Consider the following 13,597-nt stretch of genomic DNA (forward strand, 5'->3'; position numbering starts at 1 on the left):
TTTACTTCGAAAGCTTTTGTTTTTATTTGAAATGAAACTTGTCTTTATCAAAATTACAAATCTAGAGCCATTTTCAGTTTCATTGTTAACGAAGCGTTCAATGGCGCGCCCGGAGAGGCTTTAGTTCAAACAATCATTGCAAACGTTGTGATAGGGATAGACATGCAATTTTTGGTTTTACGAAGGTAATACGATGGAAAATAATACAAAGTAATAAAAACCACATGTCATAGGGGCATTTTTTGGGAAAATTATCAAATAACCAAAAAAACACGAATTTAAAAGCAGATTTTTTTAAAAAAGTATATTTTTTTATTATTTGTTGGCATTTTCTGAGTATTTTTTTAGTATCGTCTGTTATTTAGCATTATTACTGTTTTTATTTTATCAGGATATACCTCTTAATTTAAAAGTTATTACGTTTTACTTTACAATTAGTAATTGGAAGAGAAAAAATCTATAAAAAATAAAATTCAAAAAATTTTTGACCACTTTTTTGTCGATAAAAATAGGTGTAGTTTCACCTTAATTCATATGTGCACTTTATCGTGACTGACGCTGTATACATAAAAGCTTAACTGTAACAAAGCATTCAAGTGATTTTCGCACACAAGCGGAGCCGCGGTCAAAATAAAGTTGATGTAGCATATAATACATAATTACCTACTGGTTAGTAGATTCATATTTAGAATTCTGTACTAGTTATCTTAACTATGCAAATAAAGTTAACAATCATTTAATTTTAATTACATCTATTTCAATAATTCAAAGTCGTTAACAATAAGAAACATACCTAAATAAATTAATAAAATGTATCCAATAAAATCAAAAGAATGTAGATAGCTACGGGAGGGGAAATAAGGACCAGTTGTGTTTTTAATTCATACATAAATGATTAATCTAATGTTTTATTGCTTTACTTACTTTGATAAATAAAAAAGTATACGTTTTTTAATTTTTATTTTATAACACGTTGCTCGTGCAATAAAGCGACAGATAGCGTAGACGGTGTGAGTCGCGGCGTTTTCCTAAGGTTTTCTTAAGGCTATGTTCAGATGGCAAAATTTTGACGCGCGTTTTCAAATCGCGCGACTAGACATCGTAGTATTTAAATACAACAGATCACTCATGAGCGCACGTTAACGCACGTCAGCGAAGGTTGACGCGGCGCTCAGAGAAAAAGTCTTTAGACGCAGGCGATCGCGGGTTGACGCGCGCTTTGACAGCTATGTAACGTCTGTTGACTGTTCAGATGAACGCGAGCTTCCATCGCGATAGCTTTTTCCACGTCCATTATCTAAGCTCTATCGAAACAAACTGACGAGCTCCTCGCAACGCTTGTTAAGTAGCGCTTGTCATATGGACTCTTTAGGCTATGTTCACATGTTCACCCAATTTTGAAAAATAGTCTCAGTTTTTTTGCAACATTATATCCGAATCTGAGAGACAATTAATCTAAATTCTTTAATTACTTTAGAATGTCTATAAAATCATTCGACTACTTGTTGCAACTCATCCAGGATGAAGCAAGTCGCAAAAAAAACGTGCAATTGCGATGGAAGCGCGCGCTCATCAGTACCTCTATTACGAAAAACTTTCGAGTTCGTTTCTTGCGTATTCAAAGTGCCATCGAAAAATTTTGTATGAAAAATTAAACAGCGCCCCCTATATTATAGCCGCCCTAGGGGGCGCTGTTTAATTTTTCATACAAAATTTTTCGATGGCACTTTGAATACGCAAACGAAACGAACTCGAAAGTTTTTCGTAATAGAGGTACTGAACAGTCAACGGACGTTACATAGCTGTCAAAGTGGAGAGGGTCATTAATTATACACATATTTTCTACTTTTCCGAACATTTGCACGAGAACGGTTTGTCCAAAACATATGAATTTGGTCTTATTTAATGCAGAATTAAATGCCCTTCAACCAACAGGAGGACCACTTTTCGATAGGGTAAGTCCTTTAGGCGGTATAACCGGAAAACCTAAAAAGCGCCCCTTTCGGGGGCCCCACCACTTAAGCACAACTCCGTCGAAGTCGAAAACCTAGGAGAGTCTTAATAGGCAACTAATGAAGCCATTAAAGCAATAAAATCTTTTGTAGGAATTATTTCCGATTTAATATCTAATTCTACTGGCCTATAAGGTACAATTAGGCGGTCTTATCGCTATGAAGCGATCTCTTACATATTTTATGCTTAGGTATAAAAACGGTAAGTACCTACCTGGCTTTATTGGCTTAATCACAACTGAATGTTTACTTGGTGAATATTCACCAATGTTTTAAAGAAAAAAAGGCCATTTTGAAAAGTGCCCCTTTTTCCCCTTAGTGACGTGTGCTGTTCCACGTGACTTGAAAGCCTCGACTTGGTATATAAATAAACCCTGTGTTCGGTTACCAACATACAGTTGTGTTCTTCAATATCAGTAACAATGATATTTTTGAAAGGGTTGTGGTTTTACGTTATAACCCTCCTCAATCTTAAAACTTGTTATGGATTCTTCCACTTCGAAGGCGATCATCATCTGCGAGATGTTTCACCGCCAAAAGGTGAAGTAATAGTTATTGACGAAGCTACGATGACGCAGCCATTGGACCACTTCGATCCTGCGGAAAATAGAACATGGGAGATGAATTACCACTATTTCAATTATAAACATTTTAAACCTGGTGGGCCTCTTGTATTGTACACAGGAGGCAATCACCCCTATAACATTAATCAGATCGTCAATTTTCTAATCATGAATTTTGCAAAAGAAGTTAACGCTACCGTGATGATACCAGAACATAGATTCTACGGTAAAAGTGTTCCTAACGGCGATATGAGTGTAGAGAACTTGGCTTACTTAAGTTCGACGCAAGCTCTTTCCGATTTGAAAAACTTCATAGAATATATAAAGCGTGAAGATCTTTATAAAAATAGCAAAGTCGTTGTCTTCGGCGGTTCATACTCAGGAAATCTAGCCGCCTGGGCGAGGATGTTGTATCCCGATTTAGTAGACGCAGCCCTATCAAGTAGTGCTCCCCTGTTAGCTAAGTCAGATTTTTATGAATACCTTGATGTAGTTGGTGATCTTTTCAAGAAATATGGATCTTCTGCTTGTTATGAGAAAGTAGCTGAAATTTTCCAACGCTACGAAAAGTTACTAAAATCTGACGAGGGAATTGAGCAGCTTAAAAAAGAACATAAAATTTGCAAAGGGACTGATATGAAGGTCCTGGAAAACCAACATACCTTTTTTTACTATATCTTAACACATTTTACATCTATGGTACAAAATCCAACACGGATACAAAATTACTGTAATCATACCATCACTTCAAATAGTATTCATGATTGGAAGTGGAACAAGCAATTGCAGTTTGAAAATTCACATCCCATTTGTTTTAACTATGACTTTGCCGATATGATTGAAGATATAAAAGAAAATTTTTATTTCAAACCATGGCTTTATCAGACTTGTACCGAATTTGGTTATATGCAATCCACTTCATCGAATAATCATCCTTTTACAAATAACTTACCGGTTTCATTCTTTTATAAAATGTGTACAGACGTATTCGGCCCAGAATTTGATCAGGCACGTATGGAAGATGGTGTTAAGAAAACCAACGAAAAATATGGTGGCCTGACGCCAAATGTGGACAGAGTAGTTTTCGTTAACGGAGACATGGACCCATGGCACAAACTTGGTGTTTTGACAGATCTTTCAGATGAAGCTCCGGCCAGGGTCATACCAGATGCGGGTCATTGTTCAGACCTCTGGCTTTTCGATGAAGACGATAAACCCGAAAAGGTTGCAGAGGTCAGAGAGTTTACGATGAAGAAACTAAAGGAATGGATTGGAATGTAACATACTCTCTTTATTAAGATTGTTGTGTATTTGGATGCCACTCTCAGGGTTGACATTTTAATATAATATTATGTTTATTCGGGATGACCTCTAGAACTGTTTTTTCTTACGTGACACAAAGTTCCACGTGTCGAGAGACAGATCAGCCCCCCTAGACAAAACGCACTTTTTGATCGAATCGAAAATCGAATCCGTCAAAACTCCATACAAAAAAGGGGCTTTTCGACCACTTTTCGACTGGTTTGCGATTATAATTTGCACTTTGTCTAGACCCACAGCTTTAATTCCAAGCAGATGACAGAAAGAAGATACGAGTATGAAGTACCTAAATGCAGTATTATACATAATCTTTATAGCTGCAAATGATTTGAGACCATACTGTGTCATACTTTTTAGTTAGAATGAGGTGTACCCAAATAAAATCTAAATTCGAAATTTTATTGCAAATAAAGTATTTATCATAATGTGTCTTTTATTTAACGACCGGTGTACCAAGTTTACCCATACATAAGTAGTACCTAATCTATATCTTTACTTCTACAGGGTGGAAACGATAAGTGATCTCACTCGATTATTTCTAAACTATACAAGATATCGAAAAAATGATTACTGATCTTGAAAGTGCTTCACGAGTTCTTTCTAACGATATCAATAATAGGTTACAGAATTAACTGGATCTATCCAAAAATTCAATGTTTTCAGCCTCCATACTAAATGTATGCCACTATGCCAGCCACACAATATTAGAAGTGTTAACTTTTTTTATTTTAAATAATAAACACTTAAAATTAACTCGTAAATTGCATTCTTATTTAAAATTATTAATAGAGAACATTGGTTATAGGCTTTACTTGCTATAATATTATCAAGAGATGAGTGCCGTGACTGCGGCAGCAGTACTAAATGTATGCAAGCTGGAAACATTGAATTTTTGGATACATCCAGTTTATTTTATTACTTATTATTGGTACCGTTGGATAGAGCTTGTGAAACACTTTCAGGATCAGTAATCAGTTTTTGGATATCTTGTATAGTTTTTAATATACTGTGGTTTTTATAAATGAATGGAAATATTGAATTTTCAGATAGTCCAGTTTATTTTGTACCTAACCTATTATTGGTACCGTTGGATAGAGCTCGTAAAGCACTTTCAGGATCAATAACCAGTTTTTGGATATCTTGTATAGTTTAGAAATAATCGAGTGAAATCACTTATCGTTTCCACCCTGTATATACTATCTATACTAATATTATAAATTCGAAAGTAACTGTCTGTCTGTCTTGCTTTCACGCCTATACCACTGAATCGATATTGATGAAATTTGGCATAGAGATAGTTTGAGTCCCGGGAAAGGACATAGGATAGTTTTTATCCCGGTTTTTGAAACAGGGACGCGCGAGATTAAGTTTTTCTGTGACAGACAAAATTCCACGCGGGCGAAGCCGCGGGCGGAAAGCTAGTTATTCCATAAATCAATTATGAAGTACCTACTTAGATAACAAGAACTACGAGTAGGTACGCAGGTACAACTCATGTAACGTTTGTCGCACTCACGTAGGTAACCCAACACTATGGCTGGATTGCACCATCTTACTGTAACAGTAACTACGACAATAACCGGTGTTCTTTGGTTTGACAGATTTATGACGTTTGTCAAAGTTAAGGGAAGATGGTGCAGCAACTCAGCCTTAGTCACTCAATATTTCAAGAAAATATGTACACTAGGAACTCTTTTTATAAAATAATTAAGGTAAACAGCGCTAGTGCTAGTTGCATAGATTGTGGAGTTCATAAGGTTTCAGATATTCTGGACCATGATAACAGCTGGAATGTCACTAGCACATATTCCGAGTCAGCACTGTGAATACCAAATGCCTGGTATCTTTAAGATATAGGTAGATGACCCACGCTGAACTGTCCCACCAAACTCAATGACAGGGGGGCGCTAACATCGTTCAACTATATGGTTTCCAACATGGCAAAAATCGGAACCAGCGATCCGGTATTGACGGTGGCGCCCCGCTGTCAATGTCATGGATAGGACAGTTCAGTATTTTGGAACTATATCTATCACTAAACCTCTAGACTTTTCCCTTGTCTGCCATTTTCGTTTTCTGTTGTATGATCGGTGCTTGCCGTATGGCCTTGACTGTAGGTATAATATGTAATGTATGTGTCGGCGTGAAGTTGTGGACTCTGTCAGTTTATAGTGTGGCGCGTTGGATTGTAAACTAACGGTGGGTTAGGTTAGGTTGGATTGTAATTTAACTACGTCGGATTGTGGTCTGGCGGAGTTCGCAGTTTTACGGTGACATATATAACTGCACTAAGCCAACTTAAATAATTGGTAATACGGTTGTTTCCTGACTTTTGTCTTAGAACTTGTCAATTTTAACTTACCAAACTTAAAATTTGCATGGAATTTATTGTCATAAACTTAAAATTAGTCAAATAATTTCTTCAAACGTGTGCGACCTTAGTAGCTGTTCTATTTGTTACTTTTGTGGATAACGGTGCTGGTTGTGCATTTATTTAAGATATATCTGTAAGACTTTTTGTAAAACCGTTTGTACAATTGTTTGTTGTCCCTAATAAAATAAAATAAAATAAAATAAAATAAAATAAAATAAAATAAAATAAAATAAAATAAAATAAAATAAAATAAAATAAAATAAAATAAAATAAAATAAAATAAAATAAAATAAAATAAAATAAAATAAAATAAAATAAAATAAAATAAAATAAAATAAAATAAAATAAAATAAAATAAAATAAAATAAAATAAAATAAAATAAAATAGACGTTAGACAGACGTAAGCAAGACGCTATGCCACTTTTGCACCTAAGTCTTCGCTTAAACCTCCTTCTGTTTATCTGTCCACCATCGCGCTGAAATGACTTCTCAGTCTCTCTCAATTAATATTAGTAGCAACACGCATAGAGAAGACTTGACTTTTCTTCACCTTTATTAGGAAATTACTTAATCGGTAAACTGTAAAGTAGTGTTCTGCTTAATTTAATTCAAACAATCTGAGGGTACGGGAGTGCCCTCGCCAAGACGAGCCCAGGAATCACAAGGGCACTCGTATGTAGTTAGGTAGGTAGGTAACTATGGTAACTGTAATAATTGTTGAAATGCATAGTCAATTTTTGAATACTACTCATTAAAGTTTCAATTGCATAGCTCTTTATTTCATTCAAACATCTCTGTATTTTTCTGATCAAGATTATTATTTTAAGATCATCCTGATCTTAAGTAATCGGGTTTCATGGGTGGTCAAACTGGTCAATAGTGGGTCAAACTATAGGTACATCATCGGTTCTGCCTATACAGGAGTTGCAGTGGGAATGAGAGGTGGGTATTAGACAAACCGTAATTCACGCAGACCAAGTCGCGGGCAAAAGCTGGTAATTTTATAAGTATATTGGCATGGTAATTATACATTGCACAATCGGATACTCAAAGAAAGCATTAAATTATAGGGTCTAGGACTAAATTGTTTGTGAAGATACCTAATATAATTAATTTTAAAATTAAAACACATTTTATACTCGACTTTTGAAAGAGAATTCTTGTAATCAAATTCCAAAGGCGACATTCGTAATAATTAATGGATAACAATAATCGAAAAACTTTAAAATTCTTAGTGCTCTCACAAATCTCTCATGCAGAAACTCTCTTCTCTTCTTCTAAATATTATGTCAAAATGATAATTTTATTCTTGAGTTAAAAGATTTAAACGACGGTTTAAATCGTAGGACTGATTTTTTCCGACAAGTGACAATGTCATACAATGATTGTGTTGGTCATACACAAACACAATGCGGGCTGCGTTCACTTTGACCTGACCGCAGACTTATGGTTACCTACATAGATTGGAGATAGGTTCAACTGTAGACTGCTGTTGTTGCTTTGTGCCGGAACGAGCACTCCCATTCTTACTATGGATGTCATAAAATGCTATTATGGGGCCAACATGCGAGCATCAGGCTTCTCAAACCCCTCTGGCCAGCGTGGGGAGTTAAAGCTTTTTTTTTCGGACGGACTATGCTGACAGCCGTGAGCTTTTTCAGCTTCACCGGGCAATTTAAGCAACGAGCCTAAGGGCGCCCCCGAGTGGGGCTCGAACCTCGGCCTAGGCCTAGGGCGTTGCTGGGGGACGGTAACCTAACATAGGTTTGGGGAGAGAAGCCAGAAGCGGCGGGCACGCGCCGTACCGCGCATCCTCGCAGCGAGCACGATATGTCAGTTGGTGTGCAGTGGTGGCAGTTTTCGCGAGCTGTTGGGCGGCCTCGATGGCTAGGGTGATGTATTGTCTTCGTCAGGATCGCTGAGGAGTTATAGTCTGAAAGCTTTTTGCCTCTGGTACCTACCTTTATTAGAGATGGTGGTGCAGTTGAGACATTATATTTATTTATGTATATTTTTATTTACTTTTTGGTTTACCAGTCCTGATACTGTCTATTAGAGTAGTATCTAAACTTACAATGTAGTTATAAGAGGGCATCAATCAAAATCTCTTTTGACTGATTTTTGCAATCGGAAGTGGTTTTGACCGATTATGAGTTTTGACTCTAATACAGTGTGTCCGGGCATGTAGTGATCAAACTTTAAGGGCGTAATCTATGGACAATTTTATCGATGAAAATACTTCAAAGGACAATGACCAAAAATGTATGGAGTGTGGTCCAAATGTCCACCACTAACGAGACCTATGTAGTAAAATAGTCTACTAAATACCTACTGATTAATTATAACCAAACCGCAATCAAAAATATGCTGTCAGTAAAAAGTTATGACTTAATGAAAAGTCATGTTTTTCACCTTTTCATCAGAAAAATGTTTTTGATATCATTCTATCCATCGCACATTTGGGACTAATCTATGCATGCTATGTCATGTCGCTTAGTGTGCCGTGTTAGGTTCTCGCTAAAAGAAAAAAAATAAGCCCAGAAGAACTTAAAGACAACAATATTGGAATACTTGGAATAATGCGAAAGGGGTACAAATTTTATTATTTCCAACTGGTGCGGCGTTATAAGTAGATGAATTATATTAAAATGTATATTATACTAGCTGCGTCTACGACTTTATACGCGTGAAAATAGTTTGAATAATATTTCCCATTTTTACAACATTTGTCTTTACTGCTCCGCCCCTATTGGTTGTAGGGTGATGTTATATAACCTTAAACCATCCTTTATAAATGGGCTATCCATAACAAAAAAAATTTTTCAAATCGGACCAGTAGTTCCTGAGATTAGCGCGTAAACTACTTCAATTTTTCATACAGTCATAACTTTTTACTGACAGCTTATTTTTATTTCGTCCCGTACTGAAAGTTAATCTCTATTTAATGGACTATAAGCCAATATAGGTCCCATTAGTGGTTAGGGCATGAATATCGGAATCTCGGAATCTCGTAATATCGGAATCTCGGACTGCGAGATCCGATATTTCAATTCCGATATTGAGCGACCCAATATCGTAATATCGGAATCAGATAAAAGTTTTAATTGAGATTTTAAACAAAGCGTTTAAACTCGCCACAACCTGCCACAAAGTTCAAAGTACATGATTGGCAAAGACCAATGATTTTCTCATGTCTCTCACCATCACTTTTTGTTCCACTGCAAATATTTTAATATCTTTACTATTTATGGTTAATTTAACTTGACCTAAATCAATTTTAGCATTTGCCATAGGTACTTGGTCAACAAAGAACTACATCTCAACTCCCTTTCAAACATTAATTTTACTGGACATGGACCGTCAGTTCTGCGTACTATGTGCCCTGCCCATTGCCACTTCAGCTTGCTAATCCGTCGAGCTATGTCAGCGACCTTAGTTTACGGAGCTCCTCATTTCTGATTAGATCTCGTAAAGAAACACCAAGCTTACCCCTCTCCATAGCACGTTGTGCCCTATATTCAAAGGCCACGTTTTCGAACCGTATATCATCACTGGTAACACACACTAATTGAAGACTTTCGTCTTCGTATTCGACGATTTACCTCTTTCTCGAAATTGCATCTAACTACCTAGCTGATCGTTTGTCCGAGATAGACATACTTACTTGTCAACAATCTCGAGAATCGAGCTCCTAACCGATACTGGGTAAGGAGCAACATGGACATTCGACATAAACTTCGTTTTTCCCATATTCATCCGAAGGCCTACCTGTTGGGAAACTCGATTAAGGTCCTCGAACATTGTGATAAGGTCTTCCAACGGTTCTGCCTTAGTACGCAAAACAGACGGACGATGAGGCAGCAAGGTTCTGAAGTGGAGGCCACGTACCGGAAAGCACAGCGTAGGACTCATAACCACAAGGTGGACCGACGACCTCATAAAGGTAGCAGGAAGGCGCTGAATGCAGGCCGCCACCAACCGGCCATTGTGAAAATCAGCATCGGAGCCTGTGTTCAGCAGTGGACGTCCTATGGCTGACATGATGATGGTTTTGTGAGTTGTACATCGATAATCAAAAAGGAACAAATTACAAGCATATTCAAGTTTTTTACCACTCTACAATTTTTGTAACACGTGATTTGAATGACTCTAAAATTCGTTCCGCCAACATAAAACAGGGTAATATAATGAAGGAGTAAAAAAGTTTGTTTGATACCTGTGATTTTACAAAAACACTTTAATTATTTGCTAGTCCATATAGGCTCATTATTAGTAACCGTTCATTATCAGGTGATCCGTCTGCTCGTTTGCCTCTTGTCACATAAAAAACCAAATGCAATGGATACCCATAACGTAAAAATGGTTTTAAAATACTTCAATTTTATGAAGTGCTGTTTTGTACCAAATTAAAGATTTTGATTAAAATCATTATTTTATTGTAAACAATCCAGAATTCTTACGAATATAACCAAATATTAATTTTATAGCACATGAACTCAATTCCGATATTAATATCGGAATTCCGATATTGAGATCTAATATCGGAATCCAATATCGGAATTGAAAACCTTCCGATATTACATGCCCTATTAGTGGTGGACATTTGGACCACTTTTGGTCATTGTCCTTTGGGGCTTGACCTATTTCTCGCAAAACTACAAGGATTTAAGTTTTGAATTTTAAGTTTTCACCTCTTCCTTCAAAAACAAGTGATAGCGTGGGTAGCTTAACACTAATAAGCAAAAATTTTATATTATGCGATAGCCAATAAAATTATCTATTAGCAGAAGTAGAAAACAGATACAAGTTTCATACATTTTAAGGGAGTAAGAATGGATTTAATTAGAAAAAAATATGACTTTTTTCACTTCTTTTTCAGTTATTTTTCAACACAAGAAAAACCAGGTCGTTAAGGTATGTTTTATTTGCATTGTATTATTAGTATTTGAGCTATTCTACAAAATGAATGTAAATTTATTAGTCTACGTCAATTAGTTTCGACGTAATTATTGAACAAAGATACCCCTTCCCAGCGGTTTTCATAGTAATCGGAATAGGTTGTGTGATTCTTTCAGGCAGTGCATTTATTATTTTATCAGGATATACCTCTTAGTTTAAAAGTTATTATGTTTTACTTTACAATAAGTAATTGGAAGAAAAAAAAATCCATAAAAAATACAACTCAAAAATTCTTTGTCGATAAAAATAGGTGTAGTTTCACCTTAATTCATATGTGCACTTTATCGTGACTGACACTGTATACAGAAAAGCTTAACTGTAACAAAGCTTTCAAGTGATTTTCGCACCTATTAATGTTGTAGACAAGCGGAGCCGCTGTCAAAATAATGTTGATGTAAGTAGCATATAATACATAATTACCTACTGGTTAGTAGATTCATATTTAGAATTCTGTACTAGTTATCTTAACTATGCAAATAAAGTTAACAATCATTTAATTTTAACTACATCTATTTCAATAATTCAAAGTCGTTAACAATAAGAAACATACCTAAATAAATTAATAAAATGTATCCAATAAAATCAAAAGAATGTAGATAGCTACGGGAGGGGAAATAAGGACCAGTTGTGTTTTTAATTCATACATAAATGATTAATCTAATGTTTTATTGCTTTACTTACTTTGATAAATAAAAATGTATACGTTTTTTAATTTTTATTTTATAACACGCTATTACGCTTTCAAGAGGAGAGCGTATCTTTACCTTAAAGGCCGGCAACGCACCTGTAACGCCCCTGGGTCTGCGGGTGTCTATGGGCGACGGTAATCACTTACCATCAGGTGATCCGTCTGCTCGTTTGCCTCCTATCACATAAAAAAAAAAAAAAACACGTTGCTCGTGCAATAAAGCGACAGATAGCGTAGACGGTGTGAGTCGCGGCGTTTTCCTAAGGTTTTCTTAAGGCTATGTTCAGATGGCAAAATTTTGACGCGCGTTTTCAAATCGCGCGACTAGACATCGTAGTATTTAAATACAACAGTGGGTCTAGACAAAGTGCAAATTATAATCGCAAACCAGTCGAAAAGTGGTCGAAAAGCCCCTTTTTTGTATGGAGTTTTGACGGATTCGATTTTCGATTCGATCAAAAAGTGCGTTTTGTCTAGGGGGGCTGATCACTCATGAGCGCACGTTAACGCACGTCAGCGAAGGTTGACGCGGCGCTCAGAGAAAAAGTCTTTAGACGCAGGCGATCGCGGATTGACGCGCGCTTTGACAGCTATGTAACGTCTGTTGACTGTTCAGATGAACGCGAGCTTCCATCGCGATAGCTTTTTCCACGTCCATTCTCTAAGCTCTATCGAAACAAACTGACGAGCTCCTCGCAACGCGTGTTAAGTAGCGCTTGTCATATGGACTCTTTAGGCTATGTTCACATGTTCACCCAATTTTGAAAAATAGTCTCAGTTTTTTTGCAACATTATATCCGAATCTGAGAGACAATTAATCTAAATTCTTTAATTACTTTAGAATGTCTATAAAATCATTCGACTACTTGTTGCAACTCATCCAGGATGAAGCAAGTCGCAAAAAAACGTGCAATTGCGATGGAAGCGCGCGCTCATCTGAACAGTCAACGGACGTTACATAGCTGTCAAAGTGGAGAGGGTCATTAATTCATCATCATCATCATCATGTCAGCCATAGGACGTCCACTGCTGAACATAGGCCTCCCCTAATGCTTTCCACATTGATCGATTGGTAGCGGCCTGCATCCAGCGCTTCCCTGCTACCTTTACGATGTCGTCGGTCCACCTTGTAGGTGGACGTCCCACGCTGCGCCTTCCGGTACGCGGCCTCCATTCCAGAACCTTGCTGCCCCATCGGCCGTCAGTTCTGCGCACTATGTGCCCTGCCCATTGCCACTTCAGCTTGCTAATCCGTCGGGCTATGTCAGCGACTTTAGTTCGTTTGCGGATTTCCTCATTTCTGATTCGAGCTCGGGTCACTAATTATACACATATTTTCTACTTTTCCGAACATTTGCACGAGAACGGTTTGTCCAAAACATATGAATTTGGTCTTATTTAATGCAGAATTAAATGCCCTTCAACCAACAGGAGGACCACTTTTCGATAGGGTAAGTCCTTTAGGCGGTATAACCGGAAAACCTAAAAAGCGCCCCTTTCGGGGGCCCCACCACTTAAGCACAACTCCGTCGAAGTCGAAAACCTAGGAGAGTCTTAATAGGCAACTAATGAAGCCATTAAAGCAATAAAATCTTTTGTAGGAATTATTTCCGATTTAAAATCTAATTCTACTGGCCTATAAGGTACAATTAGGCGGTCTTATCGCTATGAAGCGATCTC

At 37.0% G+C, this 13,597-nt stretch overlaps 1 protein-coding gene across 1 annotated transcript; it reads left to right on the top strand.

The window, feature by feature from the left end:
• The first annotated feature begins 2,434 nt into the window (after window positions 1–2,434).
• LOC135071062 (putative serine protease K12H4.7) lies at window positions 2,435–3,997 on the top strand. Its single transcript, XM_063964845.1, has one exon. The coding sequence runs from the start codon at window positions 2,435–2,437 to the stop codon at window positions 3,854–3,856; it is 1,422 nt and encodes a 473-aa protein (XP_063820915.1). The 3' UTR covers window positions 3,857–3,997.
• Window positions 3,998–13,597: the final 9,600 nt, after the last annotated feature.

The sequence above is a fragment of the Ostrinia nubilalis genome, chromosome 1, assembly GCF_963855985.1.
Source record: "Ostrinia nubilalis chromosome 1, ilOstNubi1.1, whole genome shotgun sequence".
In the NCBI taxonomy this organism is placed as follows: domain Eukaryota; kingdom Metazoa; phylum Arthropoda; class Insecta; order Lepidoptera; family Crambidae; genus Ostrinia; species Ostrinia nubilalis.